At 55.3% G+C, this 24,867-nt stretch overlaps 1 protein-coding gene across 1 annotated transcript; it reads right to left on the reverse strand.

The window, feature by feature from the left end:
* Window positions 1-1,462: 1,462 nt before the first annotated feature.
* Window positions 1,463-23,104, reverse strand: OTUB2 (OTU deubiquitinase, ubiquitin aldehyde binding 2). Its single transcript, XM_086708904.1, has 6 exons — window positions 22,887-23,104; window positions 11,699-11,794; window positions 10,206-10,324; window positions 6,162-6,246; window positions 5,376-5,570; window positions 1,463-4,407 (listed from the first exon to the last, which is right to left on the reverse strand). Exons 1-6 carry the CDS (start codon window positions 22,887-22,889, stop codon window positions 4,165-4,167), a joined length of 741 nt encoding a protein of 246 aa, XP_086565030.1. The 5' UTR covers window positions 22,890-23,104; the 3' UTR covers window positions 1,463-4,164.
* Window positions 23,105-24,867: the final 1,763 nt, after the last annotated feature.

A 24,867-nucleotide genomic window follows, 5' to 3' on the forward strand; every position in this document is an offset into this window, starting at 1 on the left:
CTTCCCTTATCCTGAGCCTTTTATACAAGCTTGTCCCTCCGCCTGCTTTCCTTTCCCATCCCTGAGCGCTGCGGTGTGTACTTTGGGTCCCTGAGCCCCCAGGAGGACATGGTGTCCTGTGGCTCCCACAGTAGCCGTGCTCACCCTCTTCCTAGCACGTGGCACATTGTATTGTCTCTGCTAAGCTCCTTGACGGCATAGGCTGTTTTTATGATCCCTTGCAGCCCTGGGGCTTAGGTCAGGGCATCGTGTAAGTACCTGCTGAGGGAACTGGTGACCTTTTGGTGCCACCCGAGCTTTCTCTGGCCTAGTCTGGGTAAATAGCCACAATTGCCAGAGAAGATTAGATTTCTTCACAGCTAAGCCTGGGCTTCTAAACAGGTGTCTCCTCGGCTTCATGGTTGACAAGGATGGCAGGATGGCGGCGGTGTTCTCTCAGCCCCGCTGTGTAACTGCAAAGGGACAGCTGGCCTGAACTCAAAATCGGGGATCACTGAGTGTTGACCAAGTACTAAACGCCGGTGGGCACTTTCATCTGTTTTATCATTTAACATGACAAGGTCCTGACATACAAGTCCCAGTACCTTTTTGTAGTTGAGAAGGTGGATACTGAGCACTTAAGACGTGCTCAGGATCGCAGAACAGCCAGGTGGCAGACCTGGGGTTAGAACTGTGAGTATTAACTTATGGGCTCAGGGCAAGTTCAGAAAACTGCTTCAGTCTTAAAAGGACAGACAGCAGTGTTGCCAAGGAATGTCTCCCCAGGGTCACCAGTGACCTGGAGAGGAGATTGTAGTAGAAAACAGTCCTAGTCTGACAGATCAGTTCTTGAGTGACAGCTGTTGGAAGAGGCAGGGGACTCTCCATTATCTGAATAGTACAGGGGAGGTTTAAACAGGTTTAAGGAATCTTAGCAGCACCTGAGTCGTGAATGGATCACAGACAGATCCACTGATGTCTGTTGACATCCTGTTCTTGTCTCCTAACAGGAGTTTCTTTTCATTTTTTGGTGGGGTAATATGTTAAAGGGGTAGGTTTTTGTTTTTAATCTTTGAGAGAGAGCGTGTGAGCAGGGGAGGAGCAGAGAGAGGGAGACACAGAATTGGAAGCAGGCTCCAGGCTCCGAGCTGTCAGCACAGAGCCAACGAGGGGCTCGATCTCACAAACTGAGACCATGACCCGAGCTGAAATTGGATGCTCAACCGACTGAGCGCCCCTAAAGGGGTAGGTTTTAAAAGGTAAGGTTAGCCTCCCAAGCAGTTCTGACTTGAGGTAAAGCTTTGGAGAGTCCTGTGGTTTCTTTGGCACCTCCAGTTCAAGGGCAGAACATCCTGAGTATCTGGACCTTCCACTAGAGGAGGAGCCCCTCTCCCCTGCTGATTTACTCGTACACAGAAGCCCTGTGGGAGAGTTGATCTTCAGTGCATGCCAGGTACCAAATACTAAGAAACTAGGACAAAAGTTGTCACGGAAACCATTTTAATGCTAAGAAAACGTTTCCACCCAGTGCTGGAGAAGCTGTCGGACCTGGCCAATACCCCACAGGACCTGGGCTCCCCCACCCAGGGTAGCTACTCAGTCACAGCTCCTGCCCCCACTTTGCTCGGGGTGAGAATGTTTCTTAGCCTTGTCTACTGTTCCCTGACACTTCCCTTTTGGGAAGCCAGTTTCCATCCTAAGGTGGCATTTCTCCACATTGCAGCAAGAGTTCTGCTGCTCCCCTACTTGTAGAGCACTGTGTCAGGTCTCAAAGCTCTCCTCACAGTTTGTTCCACTTTAACCAGTGATCCTGTGATGTGTAGGTATTGTTTGTTTCACCAGTGTGAGAATTGGAGCTCAGAGAGGTGAAGTACTTGGCCGAGGTCAAATAGCTCGTAAGTGAAAAGGTGGGATTTGAACCCAGGCAGTCTGGGTGCAGAGCCCCTTTGTGCTTAAAATAGGAACCTAGTTAAAAGCAAGGACAGTTTGTTCTTTTTGTTGTTAAACATTCCCATTTATAAAGTTCCCTTTGGAAAGAAAGTAATAAATGTGCAGTTGCAAGGACAGACTCTCAAAGCAACTTCCCTGCCTGATTTTAGTTTGGAAAGAGATGGCTTTGTGAGGTGGGGTGGAGAATTATCCAGAAAAGTCATGCCAGCATGACTGGCTGCTGCAGACAGGCCAAGTGATTTCCATGAATGACTAGATTTTAACAAGTTACTGAATTCTGCAACTTCCTTTCTCCACTGGTGCTTTTCCTTCATAGAAGATCTGAGTGCAGACGTGAAGGAAGAAAGCCATGGCTTGGCTTGGGCCAGTGGTTTTGGGAAAAAAGGGGAGAGCGCAGAGTAAGAGCATGAGCATCATTTGCCTTTCTCTAACGTTCTGATTCTAAACTAGTAGGATCTCTCCTGGGAAGAGGGTCCCATAGGAGCACTGGCGGACTCTCAGACCTGGAAGCACAGAATAGGAAGTCTGAGAGGGAATTTCTCCAGCCGGTCTGCCAAAGAGAAATCTGCTCTTGTGAAGACACCACACATCCTGAGAAGTGGCAGCCAGTGCTACTAATGCTGTGCCCGAGAGCCCAGCTGGAGGCCCGGGCCATCTCGCAGCCCCTCGGAGCAGGGCCATTCAGCTCGGTACTGTATTCATACCCTTCAGTTTGAATATGGTGATCCTGATCGTCACAAGTCCTGTAATGTCCTCCTTCCCATCCCCCTTCTTCCAGTGTATTGGTCATAGACCCTGACAGGGTGGCACATAACCAATTCAGAGATCAAGGTCAGCTTTACATTCCTGTGGAAAGGTGACATAATCACTGAGCGTGAGCCCTTGGGTTTAAACTCGAGCTAAGGGCTACAGGGGAACCAGGGTCCCTGCCTGGAATTAAAGCACCCTCACATCTGTCTTCACAAAGGCAGAAGTCTGTGTGCCCCACCTCGGAGCAGCCTGCTGCCTAGTTCTGTGCACGGTCTGGCTGGCAACAGACATGCACTGTAGCACCAGTGGATTCTAATGAATCCCTGCAGAATGGAACCTGTGAGCAAAGTCCTTGGGTCAGGGAAGTACCCCCTGTAAGAGCTCGCCACCTGTGCCCCAAATCAACCAGGGCTCTTTGAGGTCCTGGGGCAGCAAGGTGACGAGGTGTTAAGGGGCAGGTCCAGGCGGATGAAGGAGGCAACTGCCAGCCAGGGCTCTAGGCTTCCAGTCAGTTTCCACAACAGAAATCTCCCCCACTCCCCATTTCCTTGTTTTGTCTCCGTTCTTTCCCACCTGATTTCCCGCCAGCCCACAAACCAAGAAGGGGGAAAAAGAAAAGCCACAGACAGCCTTGCAAAACTCGTCTGCCCTGCCCAGCTGGAGTCTGTGGCTGCGTGTGGGGTCTCCACCTGGAGGATTATCTGGGTTCTACTTTCAGGCTGTGATGGGGATGGTGAGACCACTTCCTGGTCCCAGACCCCAGTGTTCCTTGAGCCTGTGCTAAGGTGGGGCTGGCTGCAGAATCCTGAAGGGCCTGCCCAGGGGCAGGCAGTCCTGGACCTGAGAGAGGTAGAGGGGCCACAACAACTTGAGCTTCATGCTGAAGGCCCCTTTCTAGACTTTGGCATAAAGTCTTTTTTTCCCCTCAAGTTAGGGGGAGGGAACAGGCCCATCGTGAATGTCTGGAACCATGCTGAAGTCCTTACATTCAGGTTGGCTTCAACTGGCCAGTGCTTCAGTCGGCCATCCACCACAGTCCAGTCCAACAGCTGACTGGACTGGATTCTTTTTTGTGGAACTGGTAAGTCACCGAGGACGGCCGATCTTGAGCTTGTCCTCCCAACAGAGAGGTACTACCCCTGGTGAAAAGGACACCAGAGGGCCCTCTTTTTACACAACAGAATGTCAGCACTGGCAGCATCCTTGTCCAGATGAAGAAACAGGCCCAGAGAGGGGAGGTGACCTCCCCAGGGTCTCAGGGACCTGAGAGCAGAGCCAGGGATTCTGGCTTTGTAGCCCTGAGTTAGAAAGCATTTGATCCTCCATGAAAATAAATACTAAGAATATCACCAAGTTACCACAGTCCGTGACGGGTGGGCCACATTGCCGGCCACTTGGCCCAAAAGGCTGTACGTTTTCTAACTGTAGTCTAAGTTGCTTTAAAAAAGTGAAAAGTCAGAATGTTCCATTTGGAATGTAGTCCCGTTAGGTGGCAGGCTCCACTGCGTGTCCTAAAAGTAATTCACATTTATCGGCTGCATAAAGGATGTTGTAGTGGGATGTTTTATAGAGCAGGTAAACGGAAGGGGTGGCAGCCTCGGGGAACACGTGGTGGTTCAGGGCCGTGTCCATCTCGTCCACATACTCCACCTGTAGGGCGATGTTCAGTGCCTGAGACAGGGCTGTGATCTGGATGTGGTCACACTCCATGGCCATGGGCTCCACTTCCTGCAAAAGCCAAGATGCAAAAACCCAGTTTAGGAAGGAGGACGAGGGAGAAACCCCGCCCTGGCTTTGGTGGCCCCGGGTCACAGCGTCTGTGCTGGGAGGTCATCTTAACGACAACTCATCAGGGAGGAGGTAACAGCCAGGAATCTGCTAGGACTGCGAGGCCTGAACCTAGATCTGGATTCTGGGGTGTAGGTGTGTGTGGGAAGAGCATCCTATACTACCTTGAGGAATCGGGAAGGGGGCACAGGAATATTTAAGCTTGGCTTCTTAATGCACAGAACCAAAGAACGTCAGAGCAGAAGAGGACTGGCGTGAAGGGATTTAACAGAGGCCAGGCGAGTGAGTCCAGATGCTGAAGAGGCAACAGAGAGAGGCAGAGATGGTGGCAGGCTGGCGAGTGGGTCCCCTGTAACTGGGGGCAGGTGCCTGCCCCTCGGCTCCTGCTGATCGTTGCCACGCAAGAACAAGGCCCTGAGAGCTGGATCTTGGAGAGGAATCCTCTTCGTCCTGAAAACTGCCCAATGTTTAAATGTTGGCTACGCTTTCAGATAAATGCATCATAGGCCAAACACATCTTAGGACAAATGTGACTCTGGGGCTGCTACTCCGCGGTTCTGTAAACGGTCCAGTCCGAGGCCCTCATTTCTCAGATGGAGAACCTGAGGTCCAGGCAGGGACAGTACTGGCCCAGAGCCACACAGTTCAGGCAGCTCAAGTAGGGTCTGTTTCTGGCTTGCTCGTCTTGTTCTGCAATTACAAATGCAGCCGTGACTTCAGGTCCCCTGCCTAGGGATGCTGGTGCTCAAGTCTCTTGAGGGCAGAGGGCCCTGCCCAGCACTTCCCTGCAGCCCATACACGGACTTGTCTGTCCTCCCCAGTGTGTACAATCCCAGGAGGTGGGTGTTGCACAGCAGAGCCCGGGCCTGGGGACTAAGTCCCCAAAGCCTGAGACCCTGAGGACCTACGTGAGTGCAGAAGTCCTCGATGTCCATCTCCTCATCGATGAAGTGTCGGAAGAAGTCCGCGCGGTTCTTGATGAAGGCCGAGGTGAGCAGGCGCAAGAACTGCACGATCCGGTCTGAGGTGCTCTGGTCATTGAACACCTTCAGCAGGCTGGACACCGAGCCGTCCTTCTCTACGAGTTCCACCACGCTGTAAAACTGCGCCACGGGCTATCAGTCAGGAGAGGCCCGGGCAAGACCTGCCCTCCTCCGAGGGGCCCTGTCCCCAGGATCCTCCCCTCCGTGTGGATTTCTGTTCTTAAATCCTCAAGTTGAGGTACCAAACTAAATCGATCTGCGACCAAAGTAAGAAGGGTACTCTGCCATGAGCACCTCAGCCCAGAGCCATGTCTGGGGAACAGCAGTTGGGGTCTCCTTCCATCACTGTGGTGGTTGGGATTCTTATTTACAGAGTCAGAACTGAATCCTCCAACCCCGCCCCCTTGCCCCCTTCACGAGGGGGTCAGGGGAGTAGGGTGGAGAGGGAGTGCGTGAAGGAGGCTGGGGGAAGTTTCCAGCTTGAGAGCTACCTCCCAAAGGAGGTACCTCCTCTCCAGGAGGGCAGGGCCCTGTCCGCCCACGTCCCCACAAGCAGGAAGCAAGTGCCAGTCCCTCCCGAGCTGGGAGGAGCCAGACGGGCAGAGCCACAGAGCCGTGGGCCGTGACGGACTCTGGCCAATGCCGGCGGCTGTCTGCTCGGCCAGTGTGGGAGAACCTGGTCCCTCAGCCGTCCTGCCCAGGTTGACTCACAGCATTAAAGAAGTTTCGGAACTTGTGCTCTTCAAAACCGGCAGCCAGAAGGTCATTTGGGGTCTGCAGGACGCGCTCTTTGAACCTGAAGGGGGTGGATTGGGGCTCACGTGGAACGCTTCTGGAGCACAGCTGTGCTGGTCAGTGCCTCCCGCTCTCACCCGCTGCCCCTCACACACCCGAGGAGGCGTGTGTCACTGATAGCTGAATGCCCACCTTTCACAGCACCTCCCCGTGGATCCCACACGGACTTTGCTGTCCTCCCCAGTGTGTACGATCCCAGGAAAGGGGGTATTACACCCATTTCACAGAATAGGAGATTGGGGTCATGACCATCCACTCCCAGTCATGTTGAACTCTGTCCCTCCTTCCCGTCCCCATGGTTCCTGCTGTATCCTTACCATCTGCGGCCTGGGCCACTCCCAGCCTTCCTGTGCTCCCGGTCCCCTCACAGGGACCTCTGGAGTCACCTAGCACAGCCCTCTCCCTCAGGACACAGCTCCTCAGCACAAATGTCTGGCGGGGTGGGCCCTGCCTAGCTCCCCAACCTCTCCTCCCTTTTCACTTTTCAGCCTCCCTCCCCCCACCCTCCCCAGCCACTCCCATTCGCATTTCACTCCGTAGCACCCAGTCCCCTCAACCAGTGGCCTGTACCTACTCACAATAGCTAACTGTTCAATTTTCAAGATTTGGCAGCCAGTTATTAAACAGCCGTTATTTAAAAATCAAGGTGGGGCACCTGGGTGGCTCAGTCAGTTGGGTGGCCGACTTTGGCTCAGGTCATGATCTCGTAGTCCATGAGTTGAAGCCCTGCATCAGGCTCTGTGCAGACAACTCAGAGCTTAGAGCCTGCTTTGGATTCTCTTTCTCTGCCCCACAGTCTCTCTCTAATTTGAATACACTTTAAATAAATAAATCAAGGTATGTAGGGGTTGCCTGGGTGGCTTAGTCATTAAGCATTTGACTTTGGCTCAGGTCATGATCTCACGGTTCAGGAGTTCCAGTTGGGCTCAAGCCCCGCTTCTGTCTCTGCCCCTCGCTCACTTGTGCCCTCTCTCAAAGAAAAAAAAAAAATCAAGGTCTGTAAACTTAACGATAAAATGAATTCTACTGAGACACACAGATAAACATCCAAACTCAGTTTCCTAACTATCTCTGCTTTCGAGGTTGTCTGTCTGTCGTGGACTGCACGACATATGCTGCAGCTTGTGTTTCTCCCCCTCCCCCCCCCCCCCCCCCCCAGCGACCCCATGACAGTAGCTTGAAAACTAGTCACAAAGGGGTATTTATACCACAAAATGGGCCTTCGTGCCCCGCGGCCATTAAACCTTTGCCAGCACTGACAATCCTTCAGACCCGTCCAAAGGCCCTTGATCCCCCTCTCTGCTCCCACCGTGGGCCCCCAATGGCACAGCCCCCTTCTGAGATCAGTGCTGGTACTCATGGGGGTGTGGTGAGGAGCCCAGCAGCTGCCACAACCCCCAGACACAGTTTAGCAGCGGAGATGATGAGTGACAAGTCACTGGGCTGGAGGGAGGGTAGTGGCCCATGCAAGAGGGGGGCGGGGCCTCTGGGGAACTGGCTGGCACCGGCCAAACTGTAGCCCTGAGAAGGGAGGCCAGACTCTAGTGGGACATGGGGGACCCGGGTCGGGGGGGTGTCACGAGGGACTAATGGCATGAGGAGGTGGTTTAGGTGCCTCATTTTGGGAGAGGGGGTGGTGAGGAGAGAGGGATGGTGTGTGTGTGGAGCAGAGACATCTAGACCAGGAGGTGAAGGCCTGCTGTGGCCAGGGCAGGCGTGGGGAACACCCTGCTGGCAGTTGCTCTTGGGCTTTGGGCCCCCTTCCCTCCCTGGGTTCCCTGAACCTTGGCCGCCTTCCCACATTCATTCCTCGCCTTGACTGCTGAACACCCCCCACCCCCCCTACCAAGCACTGAGGAGCGGCACACGGGCCCAGCCAAGTGGGCAAACACCCCAGCCGGGGCTCCCACCCCTTGAGGTGAGTGTGGCAAGGAGGACAGCGTTGGGACGTGGAACACAGGCCCTCCAGGCTGTAAGGCAGCTTTCGTGTGACCTTGGGCAAGTCTTGTAACCTTCCTGAGGCTCCGTGTACTCAGCTGTAAAACGGGGTAACATGAACCTCGTACATCCTACCGCCCCCTGGATACCCCCGCTGGAAGGCTCACAGATATTTTGGACCCTGCATCACCAGAACAGAGCTCCCCATCTTCCCTCGTCCCCTTTGCGGCAAGCGGCTTTCCCATCCTGGGAACGCTCAGGCCAAACACCCGGCAGCCCTCCTGGGCTCCCCTCAGCTCTGGCACCACAGCCACCAGCCACCCCCACGGGAATCTGGAACCCGACCAATTCCTTCCGCCTGCTCACAAAGCCAGCGTCCTCTCCCCAAGCACGCTCCTTGGTGCAGCCTCCCAGTCTGTCCTGCGGGTAGCAGGCCAGGCGAGCCTCTGCTCAAACCCTCAGCGGCTCCACCTCATCCAAGCTGAGACTCAAGGTCTCTGTGTAGAGGCCCACGAGCCCCCCCACCCCTCACCTCCAACCCCTACTTAAAACTGCAACCCTTGGGGCGCCTGGGTGGTGCAGTCGGTTGAGCGTCCGACTTCAGCCAGGTCACGATCTCGCGGTCCGTGAGTTCGAGCCCCGCGTCGGGCTCTGGGCTGATGGCTCAGAGCCTGGAGCCTGTTTCCGATTCTGTGTCTCCCTCTCTCTCTGCCCCTCCCCCGTTCATGCTCTGTCTCTCTCTGTCCCAAAAATAAATAAACATTGAAAAAAAAATTAAAAAAAAAAAAACAACAAAAAAAAACCTGCAACCCCCAGCCCCAGACACCTGGGCCGCCTTCCCCACCTAGTTTTTTTCCTACGACACTGAGCAGCACCTGGCACCTCACATGTTCTCTGTTTTCTGCTGGCCTGCCTGCTCCACAGGCAGGGAATTTTGTCTCTTCTCTGCTGCATCCCCAGGGCCTGCAACGGGGTCTCTGTGATGCCCTGCTGGGTGACGCCCGCAGGGAGGGAAGAGGGTGCCCTGGAAGGAGTGTAGGGTGAAGGTAAACAGCATGCCGGGCTGGTACAGACACATAAGGGCCGGGCTTTGCCAGCATCATCGTGCTGGGTCCTCCCAACAACACCCTAAGTGTGCAAAATTATCCACCTTCCACAGATGGTGGAAACGGAGGCTCAGAGAGGCGGGGTAACTCGCCCAAAGTCACACAGCAAGTAAGCAAGAGAGTGAGGTCTGGCCTCAGGGCCCCGGGCCTCGGCATGGCACAACTCTGGGGGACACGGGTGGCGGGGGAAACCCCTGTACTGTACGGTCTCAACCCTCAGGGCTGCGGGGAGGCGGCAAAGTGGGTCTGGCACCAGGGTCCACGGATCCAACCCAGGTGCTCTGTGACCTGTGTCTGCTCTGGTCCTGTATGCGTTGCAGAGTGGCCATCAGACTCTCAGGGCAGTGAGAGCTCCAAGGTCAAGAAGCAGGTCTCTTAGCTCCTTGCTGCTCAAAGTGTGGTCTGAGACCCAGCAACGGCAGTGCCTCTGGGAGCTCAAGAGAAACAGAACCGCGGGCCCTGCCCCGGACTGGATCAGAACCACACCCGACAGGATCCAGGCGGGTTGAACAAATGGTGACGCTAGAGAAGCCCTGACCGAAGCCCAGACAAAGGCCTAGAGGGTCGCTCTGGGGGCAGCTGCTGGACAGAGGCCTTCGTCAGCAGCCCGTCAAGAACCTGGCCTGACAAACTAGACGCCTGGTTACACACACCCAGAAACGGGCGGCCGAACGGGCAGAGCTCCTTCGCTTTCTCCTGGAATCTTCAGGAAGGCAGCCGGCGTGACCCACCCAGGCGGACTCGGGCCAGAGGGCTGGAGGCACCCGCGAGCTCACTGGTTCCACCCCCCGCTGCCGGGCTGCCCCCACCTCCGCCACGGCTGCCCACTCCCGGGTGAGGCAGGCTGTGCCCGGGAAAGCCGCCCGGCGGGGGTGGGGTGGGGTTCGGGGCCCAGCGCTCCCTCGAGGCCACTCACCTGAGGACGTCCCTGCTCTTCCCCAGCAGAGACTCCAGGTAGGAATAGCCCAAGGCCCGGTAGAAGCAGTTGCCGTCCCCCTTGGTCTTGCGGATCTCAGTGAACCTCTTGCTGAGTTCCTGTGGGGCAGAGAAGGAAATGGGGACATCCGCAACACCGCTGACCCTCGCGTCACATCCTATGGGGACCCAGGCCCCCGAGTCCCCCGGTCCTCTCAGACCGGCCGCCCTTTCCCGGTCTCCCGGCTTCATCACAGAGGTTAAACGATGCTGAGCATGTCCTTGTGGCGGGCGGGAGTCATGGCCCGCCCTCAGGCAGCCTACAGTCTGCGGGAGACGGACGGACGGACAGAACGGGAAGCATGGGGGCGTCTCAGAGCAGTGGCATCTACACCAGACTTCGGAAGTCTGGGAAGGCTTCCTGGAGGAGAAATGGTGTGCGTGGCGGGGGCGGCATGGGTGAGCGGAGGCCTTGGGTGGGGTGTGACTGGAGGGCCAGGAGTCTGCAGAGCCGGTAGAAAAGGCCCCCGCAGACAGAACCAACCGTCCGCCCAGTCCTTCCAACATTTCTCAAAAGCTGCGGCCTCCCCACGCCACCCACCTCCGGCTCTGCTCCTGGCTGCCCATTTCCCTCTGAAATGGCCCGGAGGCCCCTTTGCTGCCTCGTGGGGCTACAGTTGGGGTTTTGACAGCAGAGGGCACGGCCTTCACGGCGCCGGGGAGTCCCTGCTCCCACCACAGCGACGAGGCGGCTTGGAGCTGACGGGGCCCATCCCAGGCAGGCCAGCAGGAAGACCATGCTCCTTGGGGAACCCCACCTCCTCTCCTGAGTGGGCGCCAGGGCACACGGGTCTGGGCCACCCAGCCCCTGCCCCTGCCCCCGGGGGTGCTCCGCACGGCCGCAGGACAGAAGCAGAGTTCTGCCGCCCCCCAGAGACGGACGGCGCCCAGGCTTCCCCTACTGCCCTGGTTCTGTGAGCTGTCCCTGCATCCTTCCAGCAAACTCCCCATTTGCGTAGCCCAGCTGGAGTGGCCCTTCCCCGCCGAGAGATGCCCTAACGCCGTGGTTACGGATGCAGCTGGCGAGAGAGACCAGGCTGCCTGGTCCGAACGCAGCTTGTCCACGCACTAGCTGCGGGACTGTGGACCTGCCATCTCATCTCTGGGCCTCGGTTTCCTCAGCCGTCAAACATGGATGCCACAAGTACTGACCCTGCAATATCATAACGAGGTCTCAGTGAGCACGTAAAGCACTTAGGACAGCACCTAGCTTTAAAATAAATCACTATGTTTTTTTGTGTGTTTGTTTTGGCAACTAAAAGATTTCTCATTAAGGCAAATGCCCAACATCGAAATACTCTGGGAGCCCTTTAATTTGCCTGGGAGCCCAGCCCCAGTGCTCCGCCTTTCTGCCTTCAAAGTGGCACCTTCACCTCCGGTCCCAGCTCCAGCCCCTTTGAGCCAAGATCCTCTCCTCCTGAACCTCTGCCTCACCTGGATTTTCCTCTGGTAAATCCTGTTTTCAGGATGATCCCGAAGAATTGACAGAATGTCACATTTTTCTGATATTAGGTCGAAAGATGTTTCACTCTGAAAGAAAAAGCAGCAAAGCTGTGACCATTTCAAAGCAACTGATGGACTTCCACCAAGGAGGAAGCCTCCGAACTGCTAGTCATGTGACCTAGTGACCGTTACCTTCCCACAAAAGGCACGTGTGAGGAGCTCCCAGCATCCTGGATGCCCTGTTCCCTGGACAAGGGAGTCGGGGTCCGCCCCATCAAATAACTTCCGGCTGGGTTCATTTTAGAGCATCACCCCTCAAACCTAGTAAGCCTTCATGCTGGAGCACGAGGTGTCCCCTCGTCTCCTGTCCTTCCTGCCTCATTCATTCGTTCTTTTGTTTGCCAACAATTCCTGACCGTCCAGCTTGCCCCAGGGCTGTGCGACAAGCCAGAAACAAGTGAGACCCTCCGGCAGAGGCGCCACCTACCGGTCACAGTCCACACTGCAGCTCGGAAGGAGTCGGTCTGCTCCAACCCAGAGGCGGGGCTCTGCCGGGAAGAAATCTGCAGGGTGCGGTAAGGGCAGGAGACCTCTCCGTTTCAATAGCCAACTCCCTGCCAGCCTCCTCCCTGCCTCATGCTGTTCCTGCCCAGACAAGTGGGAGACGCACCCCTGCCTCCAGCCCACCCCCCGGAACGGCTCTGATCTCAGCACGAAAATAACGGAAGAGGAACTGGTGTTAAAGCCACGTGTTGTTGAATTTAAGGTGAGCGGCCCGGTACCTGCACACAAACAACCCAAGGAGACAAGTTACGCCACGGCACACAGGTGAAAGGTTGGGGTTACTGGGGATTTCTGGGAATGGAAATCCAGTTTCCCATCAATTTGCTGCCGTCATTTTCGACAGAGTCGTCACCACTTTGACTTTACGCCTCCAACCGGGAGGCCCTTTCCCGGGCAGCCTCTCTGCCTCCCCGTGGACTCAACAGTGACCTCAGCTCCGCACCACAGGGCTCACAGAGGAGCCTTGAGGTCACAAGCCCCTTTCCACCTGGAAAGGCGTCTGGGTTTCTGATGATTAGATTTCTCCAAAGCTCACCACCGGAAGCAGGGAGCTGGGCCACGAGATCATACGATGAGGTGGAAGGGACTTGCAGGGCTACCCGTCTCCACACTGGACGGACTCAAGCTTCTGTCTCACAGTGAGCTTCTTTGGCTCTGATTCCTGTACCCAGCAGCCAGGACAGAGAAGCGCTTTGGCTGGTTCGGGACATTTCTCGGGGCCCGGATGCTCCCTGCCATCCAGGTCTCCGAAGCCACATAGGCCTCCCTTGGTGTAGAACATCTACCTGATTCCCCAGGGCCCCTCACAGGGCCTGGAACAGAGCAGGGGATGAGAGGTTTGTTAAACGAATAAAAGCCACCTCCTCCATGAAATCTCCCTGGCTGCCCCACCCCATCCAAGTCTGGCTTGGGCTCTCCCTTGAGCTCACACGATATTCCTTCTCTCCCTTTCTGGTGACCCCAAACATGCCTTCTCCTGGATTTGGGGGGGGGGTCAGGCCAACCAGAGAAAAACCTAAGGGTGGAGAAGGAGGACTGTGTTGTCCCAAGAAGAACGGAGAAAAAGGGTTTCTAAAGGAGGGAACAGGCCCTGCAAATGCCTGGGTGGGGGTGGGAGGAAGAGACTCTGAGTTTTCCTTCTGGAAGCTTCCATTCCATATCCATCCTTCTTTGCAAAATTAACTTAGCTTCGGGCTCCTTCCTCACGTCGGCTCTGACATGACAGGGGCAGGGAAACCATCGGAAGTCCAATAACCATTTGGGGGCAGATGCTGTGGGGTTGCTTTTCCATCAGTCACGGCCCATTTCCTCCCTACTTAACAGGGTTCCTGTTTTACTCCAGGCAGAGTGGTAGAAAATGACTTTCAGTTTTAGATAAAAGGAACCAAGCTCACAGGTCCTACCCCTTCCTCTTCCTTCCTGCCTGCAGTGCAGATGCAACATCTGTATTACAGCAGCCATCCTGTGGTCATGAGGCTGAAAGCCAATACAGAGAGAATGGTTTGATGTTCTGCTGCTATGCTAAGCCCAAGATGTAGGAAAGAAGAGGCGCCATGATCGTATACCCGCTACGTGCCATGGTCTGGGACAGAGCCTTACATATCCCCGTTAGCACATTTAACCCCCGAGAACAATTACCCTACCCGCTCTACTGACAAGGTCAGGTCCCTCGTGCCAGGAAGGGATTTAATGCAGATCTGACCGAGACCCATGGACGCTCTACCAAGCCAAAACTGCCGGGCAGACAGAGCTCCTGAGGGATCAAGGCTGCTAGACTGTGGCCCCAGCGGGCAGACAGCATAGCTCTCTACCAGCTCACGGTCTACAGCAGTATCCCCCAAGCCAAGGACACTCGTCACGGGGGGAACAAGAGACGGTTTACAGGTGTTGTCCGCACACAGGGTTAAAAGGCATTGAGGCATCTGGAGGGAAAGTTATTCTCTATTCAATTCCCTTCCAACCTAATCACGCCAAGGAGTAAGTTGGCTTCCAGTATACCTTTAATGCCTTTAATGCTCTACTAGCCTCTTTTGACCAGCGAGCAGGGAGCCTAAACGTGTTCCATTTTCTTTTTCTTTTTAAGTAAGCTGGATGCCCAGTGTGGGACTCGAGCTCACGACCTGGAGATCAAGAGTCACAACTCTGCCAGCTGAGCCAGGCAGATGCCCCCAAGTATTCCATTTTTATTTGCGATCCTTTTTAGATGTAACACAAGCCAGCTTTGGGGGCACCTGGCTGGCCCAGCCCATGGAGCTGTGACTCTTGATGTCTGGGTCATGAATTCAAGTCCTACGTTGGGCACAGAGCTTACTTAAGAAACAAGCCAGCTTTATTAACTTCCTTGGTGTATCTTTAAAAGTTGACGTGATTTGATCTATTCTAAATCACGGAAGATTTCCGTTATTGGCATGACAACGGTTGCTGGCGAGCAGTTGATTTTGCGCTCCTACTGTGCGCTAATGGAGCAAATACCCACGGGACCCCGTAAGTTTCAGAATAGGAAGTCCACCTTTGCTGCCTGGGGGGGGGAAAGTAAGGTGGCACCCAGGTATGTTTAAACACAGCAGGTGCCCCGACTCTGCAGCACCCTCTTGCCCACAGTCTTGTTTTACTCCAGAGTCCCATTAACCACCTCACTAACAGAAGTCCGGTTTTACGGACAGCAGACTTAAAATGTTGGCTCAGGTCTTTCTAAACATGGATTAAAAAGCAGTACAACCAGTATTTGATGCCTACTTTGATGCCTGGCCTGCCCCAAACAAAACCCAACCAAATGGTGGGGTGGGGGAACATGGAGTTAGCCGGGGAGCGAAGGGCGTGTGGAAGGGAGTTTAAGGAATTAATCTGAACTACGTAAGGACAAGCACTTGAGGTAGAAAGCTGCCAACAAGTCAAAAATGAGAATATGAACACTAGGTCAAGGAAAGGGACATGCGTCTCGTACCAGGGAAGCCAATGCAGGGTTTCTACTTGCCCCAGGGTAAACTTGGCCTTTTGGGGGCAGCTGGGTGGCTCAGTCAGTTAAGCGTCTGACTTTGGATTTTGGCTCAGGTCATGATGTCATGGTTCGTGGGATCAAGCACCACACTGGGCTCTGCACTGACTGTGGGGAGCCTGATCGGGATTCTCCCTTTCCCTCAAAGATAAACATTTAGAAAAAAAATAATAAAGTTGGCATTTGGGGCAAATTTACGTAAGCTACTTCATTTAAAGGGAAACTGTCAAATAGCACTTTGGGGGGGGGTTGCTCTCGGCACTGAGAGCCAAGCTCATCACACTTGGGGTTAGAGAGACCCGCGGTCAACACTGGCTTCCCCTTCATTCCCGTTGCCAAGCCCCATCTTCAACGTTTATTTATTTTTGGGACAGAGAGAGACAGAGCATGAACGGGGGAGGGGCAGAGAGAGAGGGAGACACAGAATCGGAAACAGGCTCCAGGCTCCGAGCCATCAGCCCAGAGCCTGACGCGGGGCTCGAACTCCCGGACCGGGAGATCGTGACCTGGCTGAAGTCGGACGCTTAACCGACTGCGCCACCCAGGCGCCCCTTCAAGCCCCATCTTCTATGGGTGGTCCCTGTGGTATGTCGGTCAATATGTACCCATCTTTTTATGGCAGTAAAATATACCCAACATAAAATATACCCCCATAGCCACTTTTAAGCGTACAGTTTGGTGGCATTAAGTATGTTCACACTGTTGTGCGACCATCTCCACCATCCCTTTCCAGAACCTTCTCTCTATCCCCACCTGAAACTCTACCCATTAAACACCAACTCCTCATTCCCTGCACCCCACGCCCCCATCCCAATCCCTGAACCCACCATTCTGCTCTTGGTCTCTGAATTTGCCCATCCTAGGGACCTCATGTAAGTGGAATGTATTGGTTTTCTTCAAACCACGGAGTTGTTTTCTGTTTGCATGCATTTTATTTTGTAATTTACATCCAAGTTAGTTAGCATATAGTGTGATGATTTCAAGAGTAGATCTAGTGATTCATTCCCAATGTATAACACCCAGTGCTCATCCCGACAAGTGTCCTCCTTAGTGCCCCTTCCCCATTTAGCCCATCCCCCCCACCACCCCTCCAGCAACCCTGTTTGTTTTCTGTATTTAAGGGTCTGTTTTGCCCTCCTTCCTGTTTTTACATTATTTTATGTTTGCATGTGTTTTAAATGTGTATACATATTACTCTACAGATATCGTGGCCTTTTTATTTTTCTTCACTCAGTGCTATTTAAGATTTAGCCCTCCTGACAAATGGTTGCCCAGTGGTCTTCCTCTATCTACCACGGGTGATGGAACCTCGGGTTAGCTCCAGCGCCCCCTAGTGGCCACAGGTGTATTTATTGGGGCTACGGGGCGGGGGAGGGGTGGGCAAGAGGGTTTCTACCTTGGCGCCTTCAAGTCCCAGCCTGGCAGGCATCCAGAAGGCCCAAGTCAGCTGGAGTCACCTCCCCACCAGCATGGCCCTGGTCGCAGCTCTGGGGAAAAACTAGTCTCAAACTCCAGGGAGAACCCAGGCACAGCCTCAATTTACTGGCCCATAAATCAGGTAGAATGCTCTGGGTTTGACACTGGCTAACTCTCATTGATGCTTTTTTTAAATTTTATTTTAATCGTGGCTGAAAACTTCCAGGATGTTACAGAAAAAAGGACAGGCGTGCCTGACAATGTCCCGTCAGACCTAATCAGGCCACCTGCTACGGTTTTAGCCCTTAACTGCTGGTTTGCAAATAGATGGTAAATAAGTCAGGCGGTTGGCAACTCTGTTCGGAAATGGCATGTAGCAGGTTAAGTCGAGAAAAGGACATTTCTCCCATCACTGGCTCTTACCCAGCAGCCCTGGGAACCAGCCCCGCTAGCATGTGAGTTTGGCATTCAGACAAGGTCTGAGTCCACACTGGGAGCCTGGACACGGACTCCCTGGCCTGGTGTTCACCTGCAGCCTCAGAGCCCAGGTGGAAATTAAACCACCTACCCGGGTGAGCAGATCCCGCCCCGAGTCTACACCCCCTCCAAACTCAGGGAAAGGCAGATTCCCCATTTTCCTCTGGTCTTCTCTCCAAAGCCTCTCTATAGACTGAAAACCCGGCCACGTAGCCCCAAGAGTTGCCTCCACCGGCCTCAGACCAGCCCTCCACCTATACCCCAATCCACGCATCCAGCCACTTTGGTTTGAAGCCCTGAAAGCTTCTGGAGAAGATGCCTTCAAGCGGGGATGGGGAGGTCTGATCCCATAGCTCTGCACCCCTGCCCATGGGGACCCCACGTGCCCAGCGCTGTTCGAGGATCTCCAGGTACCCCCGGGAGATGATGGGATGGGCTGACATGGGCTGCAGGACAGGGAGGGGCAGAGCCGAATGGAGGGGCTCTGGCAGCTCTGTCCAACCAGCCCTAAAGGCTCGTCTCATGACATGACGTGTGACCCCAAGCAAGACCCCTGCCCTCCCATGAGCTCTCAGTAGGCTCCTCCTGGAATAGGTGCAGCTCATGGTCTGAATCCAGACTCCCTGGGCTTTCAGGAGAAATGACACAGTAGGAGAATAAAACCCCAAAAGATCACGGTCCTTGGTCACTTTGGTTCACGAGTGTGTGGACCCCAAGTGCTTGGAACAGCCGCTGGTGCCCAGCAGGTGCTCAGTGACAGCTTGGGGAATGAATGAAGCCACCTCTGCTGGGCATTCACTATGGCAGGTGCTGTGGATTATCTCATTTAAGCCTCGCAATATCTGTTTTACAAACAGCAACGGAGGCACAGAGAGGTCAAGCCATTTGCCTGAGGTCACACAGCGCAGCGATCTCGGGTAGGGACTTGGACGCAGCTCACCCAGCACATCAAAAGTATTCAACAGACCCGGCTGCCTTTCTGCACCTTCTCACCCTCCACGAACAGAAGCTACTTGGCCCTGACACGTGCCCTCTTGTCACATCCCGCCAGCTCCTCAACTGTCAGGCCTCGGGCTCACGCCTCTATCACCACCGCCCCATCAACGTACCCTTTAGATCATCTGTGGACACCCCCTAGCCCAGGCTCTGAGGTGCCAGGAGGGCTCTCACAGGCCGACCCTGGGCCCCGGCGGCCAAGGCCGGCCCTCAGCCAGCCGGACCTCCCTCCACGGCTGCTGCACCAGCAAGGCTGACCGTGGGCTGACTCAGTCTCGTTAACCAGGCCCAGCACCCCAGAAGCCCCATCTCACTGCGTGGCCTGACCTCAAGCCACCAGCTCCTTCACAGTAGAGGCCAGAGCCTCCAGGGCCACCTGCCAACAGGGCTCAGAACCTGGCCCATCCCCCCCCCTCCTCTCAGAAGGTCCCCGTTGCTTCCAGAGGCACCCCGAGGGCTCCAGGCCTGGTCTTGACTGCCTGGGGCCAGGGTCTCCACCGTGGCTGCTGCTGGAGCTGGAAGGAATGCCCTTTGAACTGTCTACATTAGGGTATGACATATAATACATGAACGTACAGAATGATCAATTTTTTAACGGGTGAGTGATCAAAATGTTTGGAGGCCAAAGATTTAGGAAAGACTTAGTGCCCTGAACTGGTTTCCTGTCACCGCTGTGACAAGCTAGCACAAACTCAGTGATTAGAAACCACACAGATTTAGGGGCACCTGGGTGGCTCAGTCGGTTGGGTGTCCGACTTCAGCTCAGGTCACGATCTCGCGGTCCGTGAGTTCGAGCCCCGCGTCGGGCTCTGGGCTGATGGCTCAGAGCCTGGAGCCTGCTTCCGATTCTGTGTCTCCCTCTCTCTCTGCCTCTCCTCCGTTCATGCTCTGTCTCTCTCTGTCTCAAAAATAAACTTTAAAAAAAAAAACACACAGATTTATTATCTTGTATTTCTGAAGGCTCTGGGGGAAAAGCCATTTCCTTACCTTTTTTCTCCTTTCTAGAAGCTACCTGCGTTCCTTGGCTTCGTGATCCCCTCCTTCCACTGTCCCGACTCCTCACTCTGGCCCTCCCGCTTCCCTCACATCGCTCCGCCCACCCGCCCGCCCGCCTTATAAGGACCCTTGTGATTACATCATTGGACCCACCTGGGTGATACAGGGCACTCACCCATCTCAATACCCGTAACCTCATCACACCTGTGATGCCCTTGTTGCCACGTGAAGGAGCCCGTCCCCAGGTTCTGGAGATTTGGTGTGGACATCTTCAGGGGGCTGCTACTCAGCCCAGCACCCGCATGCCCCTTCTGGGCTGTTCAGCTAAGGAAACGGGGAAGGCCCTGCATCTGGGCTCCCGCCCCTCTTGGCTCACAGTTGTTGGCTAACCTCGCGGAGACCCCGAACTCAGACCCCAGCCACCCCTCATTTGACACCGGCCCTCATACAACATCGCGTAAAGAACCCTCAGATCTTCATCTCTGGCCCTGACCTCTCTCTGAAGCTCCGGCTTCAAACGGCCACCAGCCACCAGGTTGTTTGGCCGGCATCCCCCGATGACCGAGCCCTAAGAGTTCTCTCGCTCCACACCTGCCTCCCCTCCAGGGGGCTCCAGCTCCCCAAAAGGCCCAGAGCTCACGTCAAACCCAGGACCCCTCTCTTCCCCGTCGGCTCTGCTTCTGGGTCCCTTCCGAGCTGCCACTATCCGCCCCGTTGACCTCCTAGCTTCTGCTCCGGCCCCCCTTCCCGACCATCCTCCGCAGGAGCCAGCACAGGCCGCTTAACATGAAATCAGGCCGAGGGCACAGCTTCCCTCCCTCAATTCCCTCCAGGGGCTTCCCTCACTTCGGAAGAGACTCAACCCTCCCGGGTCCTACAACATCCGGCCTCACTGACCTTATTCTCCCAGGTGGTCTCATCCGGCCTGGCTTCCTCCAACCCCGTGTCCTTTGCGTGGACCGAGACTCATCCAAGTCAACCACCTTTTTCCTTGTCGGAAATACGCTACGGTTCTCGCTCCCTCTCCCACCGGCAGAATAAAACCCAGATCCCGCAGCATAGCCTGTGAAGCCTTTCTCAGTATGTTCTGACTCGACCTGCATGTCTAGACTCCTCTCTCTTCCTTCCTCTCAGCTCCCTGCATCCACACAGACCTTTCCCAGAATATTCCATTCTTAGCCAAGTTTCCAGGCCTTTAAGCAAGCTGTTCCACCCTGCCTAGAATGTACTCTTCCTCAAATCCTTCCTGAACACTCCTGTATATGCTTCAAAACCCCATGCAAAAGACCCCCTTGTGAAGCCTTCCCTGATATCCCCTGCACCCTCCGAGTGCACCAGCTTCCTGCCGTGCTCCCAAAGCCCTTGGTCAGGCCTCTTAGGCCATGACCAGTAGCTCAGGAATTGCTTGTGTCCAGCTCTGTCTTGACCAACAGGCAGTGAGTTCCTACGAGAGGTCAGGGCCCCTAATCTGACTCATCTCTGTCCATCACGGGGCCTGACTAGGGTGCCTGCTGGGGGCTTATTTGACAAATAAAAGAACAAAGCATCGAAGGGCCCTGTGGTTTTCCTGTTCGCCTCGGACCCTCACTCATTTATTCACCAAATGTTAAATGCGTTTTGCGTGAGCCCCCACTACCTATGGCCCCTGCCAGCGGCAGCCTCAGGCCTGGACTTCATCCGGGCCCCTGCCTTCCTAAGGGGCCCTGGGACCCTTCCTCAAGCTTAGCCCAGTGACTTTGAAATGGGAGAGCGAAGAAGACGCTTTATTTCCCAAGGGCATTCCTCTGCTCCCCACACATCCAGCACCATTTGCACCACGTGGAAACATCACCACCACACAGCCCACATAGCACGGTGCATGGCTAACAGTAGGTGCTCAATAAATGCTGGGTAAGCAAAAGAGAACAGACCCTGCACAGCCCTCCCCCACCCCGTGATTCCCAGGCAGGCATCCTATTCGGTGCGTTAACCACTTTACCCCTCTCCGAGGCACCCAAGCCTTCCCCGTCACGGGGTGAAAGGTTGGTGCTTTTTGACCCCATTGCCCTCCTACTTCCGGTCTTGGGAATCCAGTCAGGGGGAAAGTGGAGTCAGGGGCCTCCCCGTGTAGCACAAGGCCCAAAAGTTCAGGGCCCAGCCCCCACCCTCCCTGCCCTCTCAGCTTCCCAATGGCGGCCAGAAGGCATGCCAGCCTCCAGCTCCAGGGTGGCGTTTTAAACCCATCATTACCCCAGCCCCTGCCACTCCCTAGTGGGCGATACGGAAGCATCTGGCCCCTTCCAGGCGCAGGCGGGCCAGGGCAACCCTTGGGCACCTGGTAGAAGCAGGAAGTGGACGCTTCTAGATGCCCCAGAGGCCCTCCACCACGCCCAGCAGCAGGCTGGTTTGTCAGGACAGCCCCGCCTTAGGTGACCTGGCTGCCCACGCCAGACGCAGAATGTGCCAGGCCATGACCAGGCTTTGACCCGTGCCCCGGCCCAGCAGCATCCTGAAGGGGTGACCATTTCCCTGAGCAGACATGGGAGGGAGGGAAGGAGGCCAAGAACCAGACATCTGTGTACGTTCACTTCCAGGACTCTTGTCACAGAAACCGACAGCTAGTTAGCTGGGCCAAGCTCTCCACACGCGGCGACTGGCAGGGTCCTCGGGGCGGCCCATTGTACAGATGTGCAAAACAGTGCTGGGCGTGGGGGTGGGGAGAGTGGTGAAAAGACCAATCAAAGCCTCCTGGCTTTCCAAGGGGCGGAGGTGGCATCTGAACTCAGGGCTGTGTGACCCCAAGCCACCTAAGAGCCCTTACGCTCTACAGGCTCCCTGGAGCAGGGGGCCCAAGACGGAAGGGGTTTCCGGCAGTCAGACACCTAGTCTCCCTTGCAGACTGTCTGACCCCTCACCGCCCCCACCCGCGACCGGGAAGGTGGACTAATGTAACACAAAGAGCACTGGACTGGGAGTCCAGAGGCTTGGGTTCAAGTCGCAGGTCTTCGACAATCAGTCCCAGCCCCCCTTCCTTCTCTGGGCCTCAGTCTCCCCACCTACCCAAGTTCCAGGTTTGGCCTGGCTCAGAGTGTCTCTGGGGCCATTTCTGCTCCAACAGTACTCTGCATCGGGGGTTCCTCCAGTCTTTCCTTTGCCTGGACCCCTAATTCACATGCCTCACAACTTGAGGCAACCTCTCCATGTGGGTCCTAACTGCAAACACCACCGGTTGATCCGTGGGATGCGGAGGATGTCCAGCGACCAGCTGCTCCGGCAGCACCTAGGTCACTTGTGGGGCTTGGAGGGGGAGGTCTCCGATGGCAGAAACCTTGGGTGAGGGGGGCCGTAAGCTGCCCACCGAGGGGCTACTTAACAAAGGGGGCGACACTTAGCCCTGGAGCCTCCCAGTTCCTGGCTCCCGTGGAGGACGCCAACTTTGCGCCCTCAGGCCGCACCCGCGGGGACACCGGGGACGTGAGAGCCGGGGACTGGGGGCCCTTGAGGCCGGGCTGGGTCCCCTTCCCTGGGCACCCACGGGGGACGGCGAGGCCCTTGCCGGGCCCTGCAAGGCCTTTCCAAGAAAGACGGGGGCCCCCAACATCCATCCCGACACTATTCCCAGAGGTCCGAACACTGCGGGACCCGCGCTGGGGGCCGAATCTGGCGCTGGTCCCCGGTCCCGCGAGCGCACCTGCGCCCGGGCGGCGAGCCTGCCTACCGCGCCCCGCTTCCCCTCCCCCCGCCACGATCACTGACCATAGCGACCGGAGCCGTCGGGACAGGTCCCGCCCCAGCGAGGAGCGATCCGGTGCGGGAGGGCGCCGCAGGAACCACTGGCGGGCTCCGCCAGTTGGTCGAGGCGGGGGCCTCGAGGGCGTGGGGGCGAACGGAGAATACACCCGACCGCTCCGCAAACCACAGGTTAGACCTTCACTGTGTCCCAGCAAGACACACGCTCCGTTATTGACGTCTGAGACGGGCAATCAGAAGTCGGAGCACAGGACGTCACAGAAAGTGGGTGGGACTTCACTCGCCTTCCGCCTATGCTTTAAGGTCCCTTTGACAGGGAACCGCCCCCTTTTAAAGACATCGAAGGCTTTTAACTAGCAAAGAAGTTCGCCCAACCCAGAAAGACAGGTTTTAGTTTGTAAAGGCTGAAGGGCTTTTGACCAAAACTGCAAATTGACGTCTTCTGAAAGATTAGTTGGCTCTCATTAATTCCTAAACAAGGCCACCTAAGTATAGTTTGCTCCAGATCAGAGGACAGGTGCTTAGGGAACACGTGCCCAATAACATTAAGTTACCTGCCTGCCCTTGTGTAGCTTCTAAATAATATTTTACCCACTCCCAACTCATGAATCAGTAGGTTACCAGGCACTCAATTAATGGTTGTTGAATGAATGAATTTCCAGGATCGTTGATTCTGTGCCTCTGGAATTGCATGGCTCTATATGTATATGGCATAGACGTGAATCAGGTTTGGTGACTCAGCCTGTATACAAGCTCATTATTACTGAACATCAAACACAGGAATATGTATCATTCAAAGATTCATTCACCAGCCCTCCACCCCTAGAGGAGATGCTGTGGGTGGGGGAGGGAGGGTTTCCGGGGAAGGGGGGTCCAGTGTATTGCATGTGCCCATTTTACAGGTGTTAATATTTCCAGGAGTGTATTAAGTAATCCCCATTCCCACGCTCACTCTCCTGCCCCAGGCACCAGGCTCGGCTATTGGATAAACATCTGTGTCTTACAAGTGCGTATCATTTAGTAGGTGGGGAATTTGGAGTTTAATCATGGCTCAAGGAGCAGTAACAGCAGAGGCTAATTTTTATTGAGCACTTACTGTATACTGGGCACTGTCCTCAACTCAACCCATATTATCCTACTTAATTTCCTCACAACTAGTGTATGGGGAAAGATCCTATTACTGTCATCTCTATGATCCCTGTTTTCCACATGAGGAAACTGAGGCACGGGGACAGTAAGGTACTTGCCCAAATCCACTCAGCACACAGTGGGATTCAGTCCCAGGCAGCCTGACTCTGGAGCTGGTTTTGAATTCATTCTGTTGAGGAACCATGCATGTGGTCGTGGGGATGTGCACTCCCACACCCCTATTTGCTTTTGGTCTTTGTTTTTTATGGCCCAGGGAGTCGGAGAGGTAACAGAAGCGCCCAGGGAGTCGGAGAGGTAACAGAAGCGCCGTACCGCTCAGCTACAAAGTGGCCCAGCAAGACTGGATTCCCCAGACTTTTGACTCCTCATCCAGTGCTCGCTCCAAGCTCTGTCAGGCTTCACTCAGGGCAGGAATCACCGAGCCAGGCGTGCTTCCACGGGGAGCAGGTGAGGAGTCTTTGCTGAGGAAGGGAGGGAAGGGCCCGCGGGGCATTGTCTGGGTCCCTGTGTCAGGCTTAGCCCTGGTCAAATTCGACAGCTGAGGCATTTAGGCCTCAAGGAGGAGGATCCCGAGTGAGCTGAGGCTTCTAGGAGCTCTTGGCCCACCTTCTGCCTCTCTCCAGGCCATGGAAGGTCCAAACCAAGCTGGCACCCACGTATGAAGGGAGCATCTGGAGCTCACAAGGAACGCTGGGCCCCAGACTGTCTCTAGACGCCACCATTCACTGCTGTGTGGCCTTAGATGACTTCCAGGCCCTCTCTGGGCCTCTGATTCCTCACTTGCTGAGAGCGTCGGACAATCTGAGTAGTACAGAAAAACAAACAAACAGATCCTTAA

Source organism: Puma concolor, chromosome B3, assembly GCF_028749965.1.
Source record: "Puma concolor isolate L17-30 chromosome B3, mPumCon1.1.hap2, whole genome shotgun sequence".
NCBI classification, from domain to species: domain Eukaryota; kingdom Metazoa; phylum Chordata; class Mammalia; order Carnivora; family Felidae; genus Puma; species Puma concolor.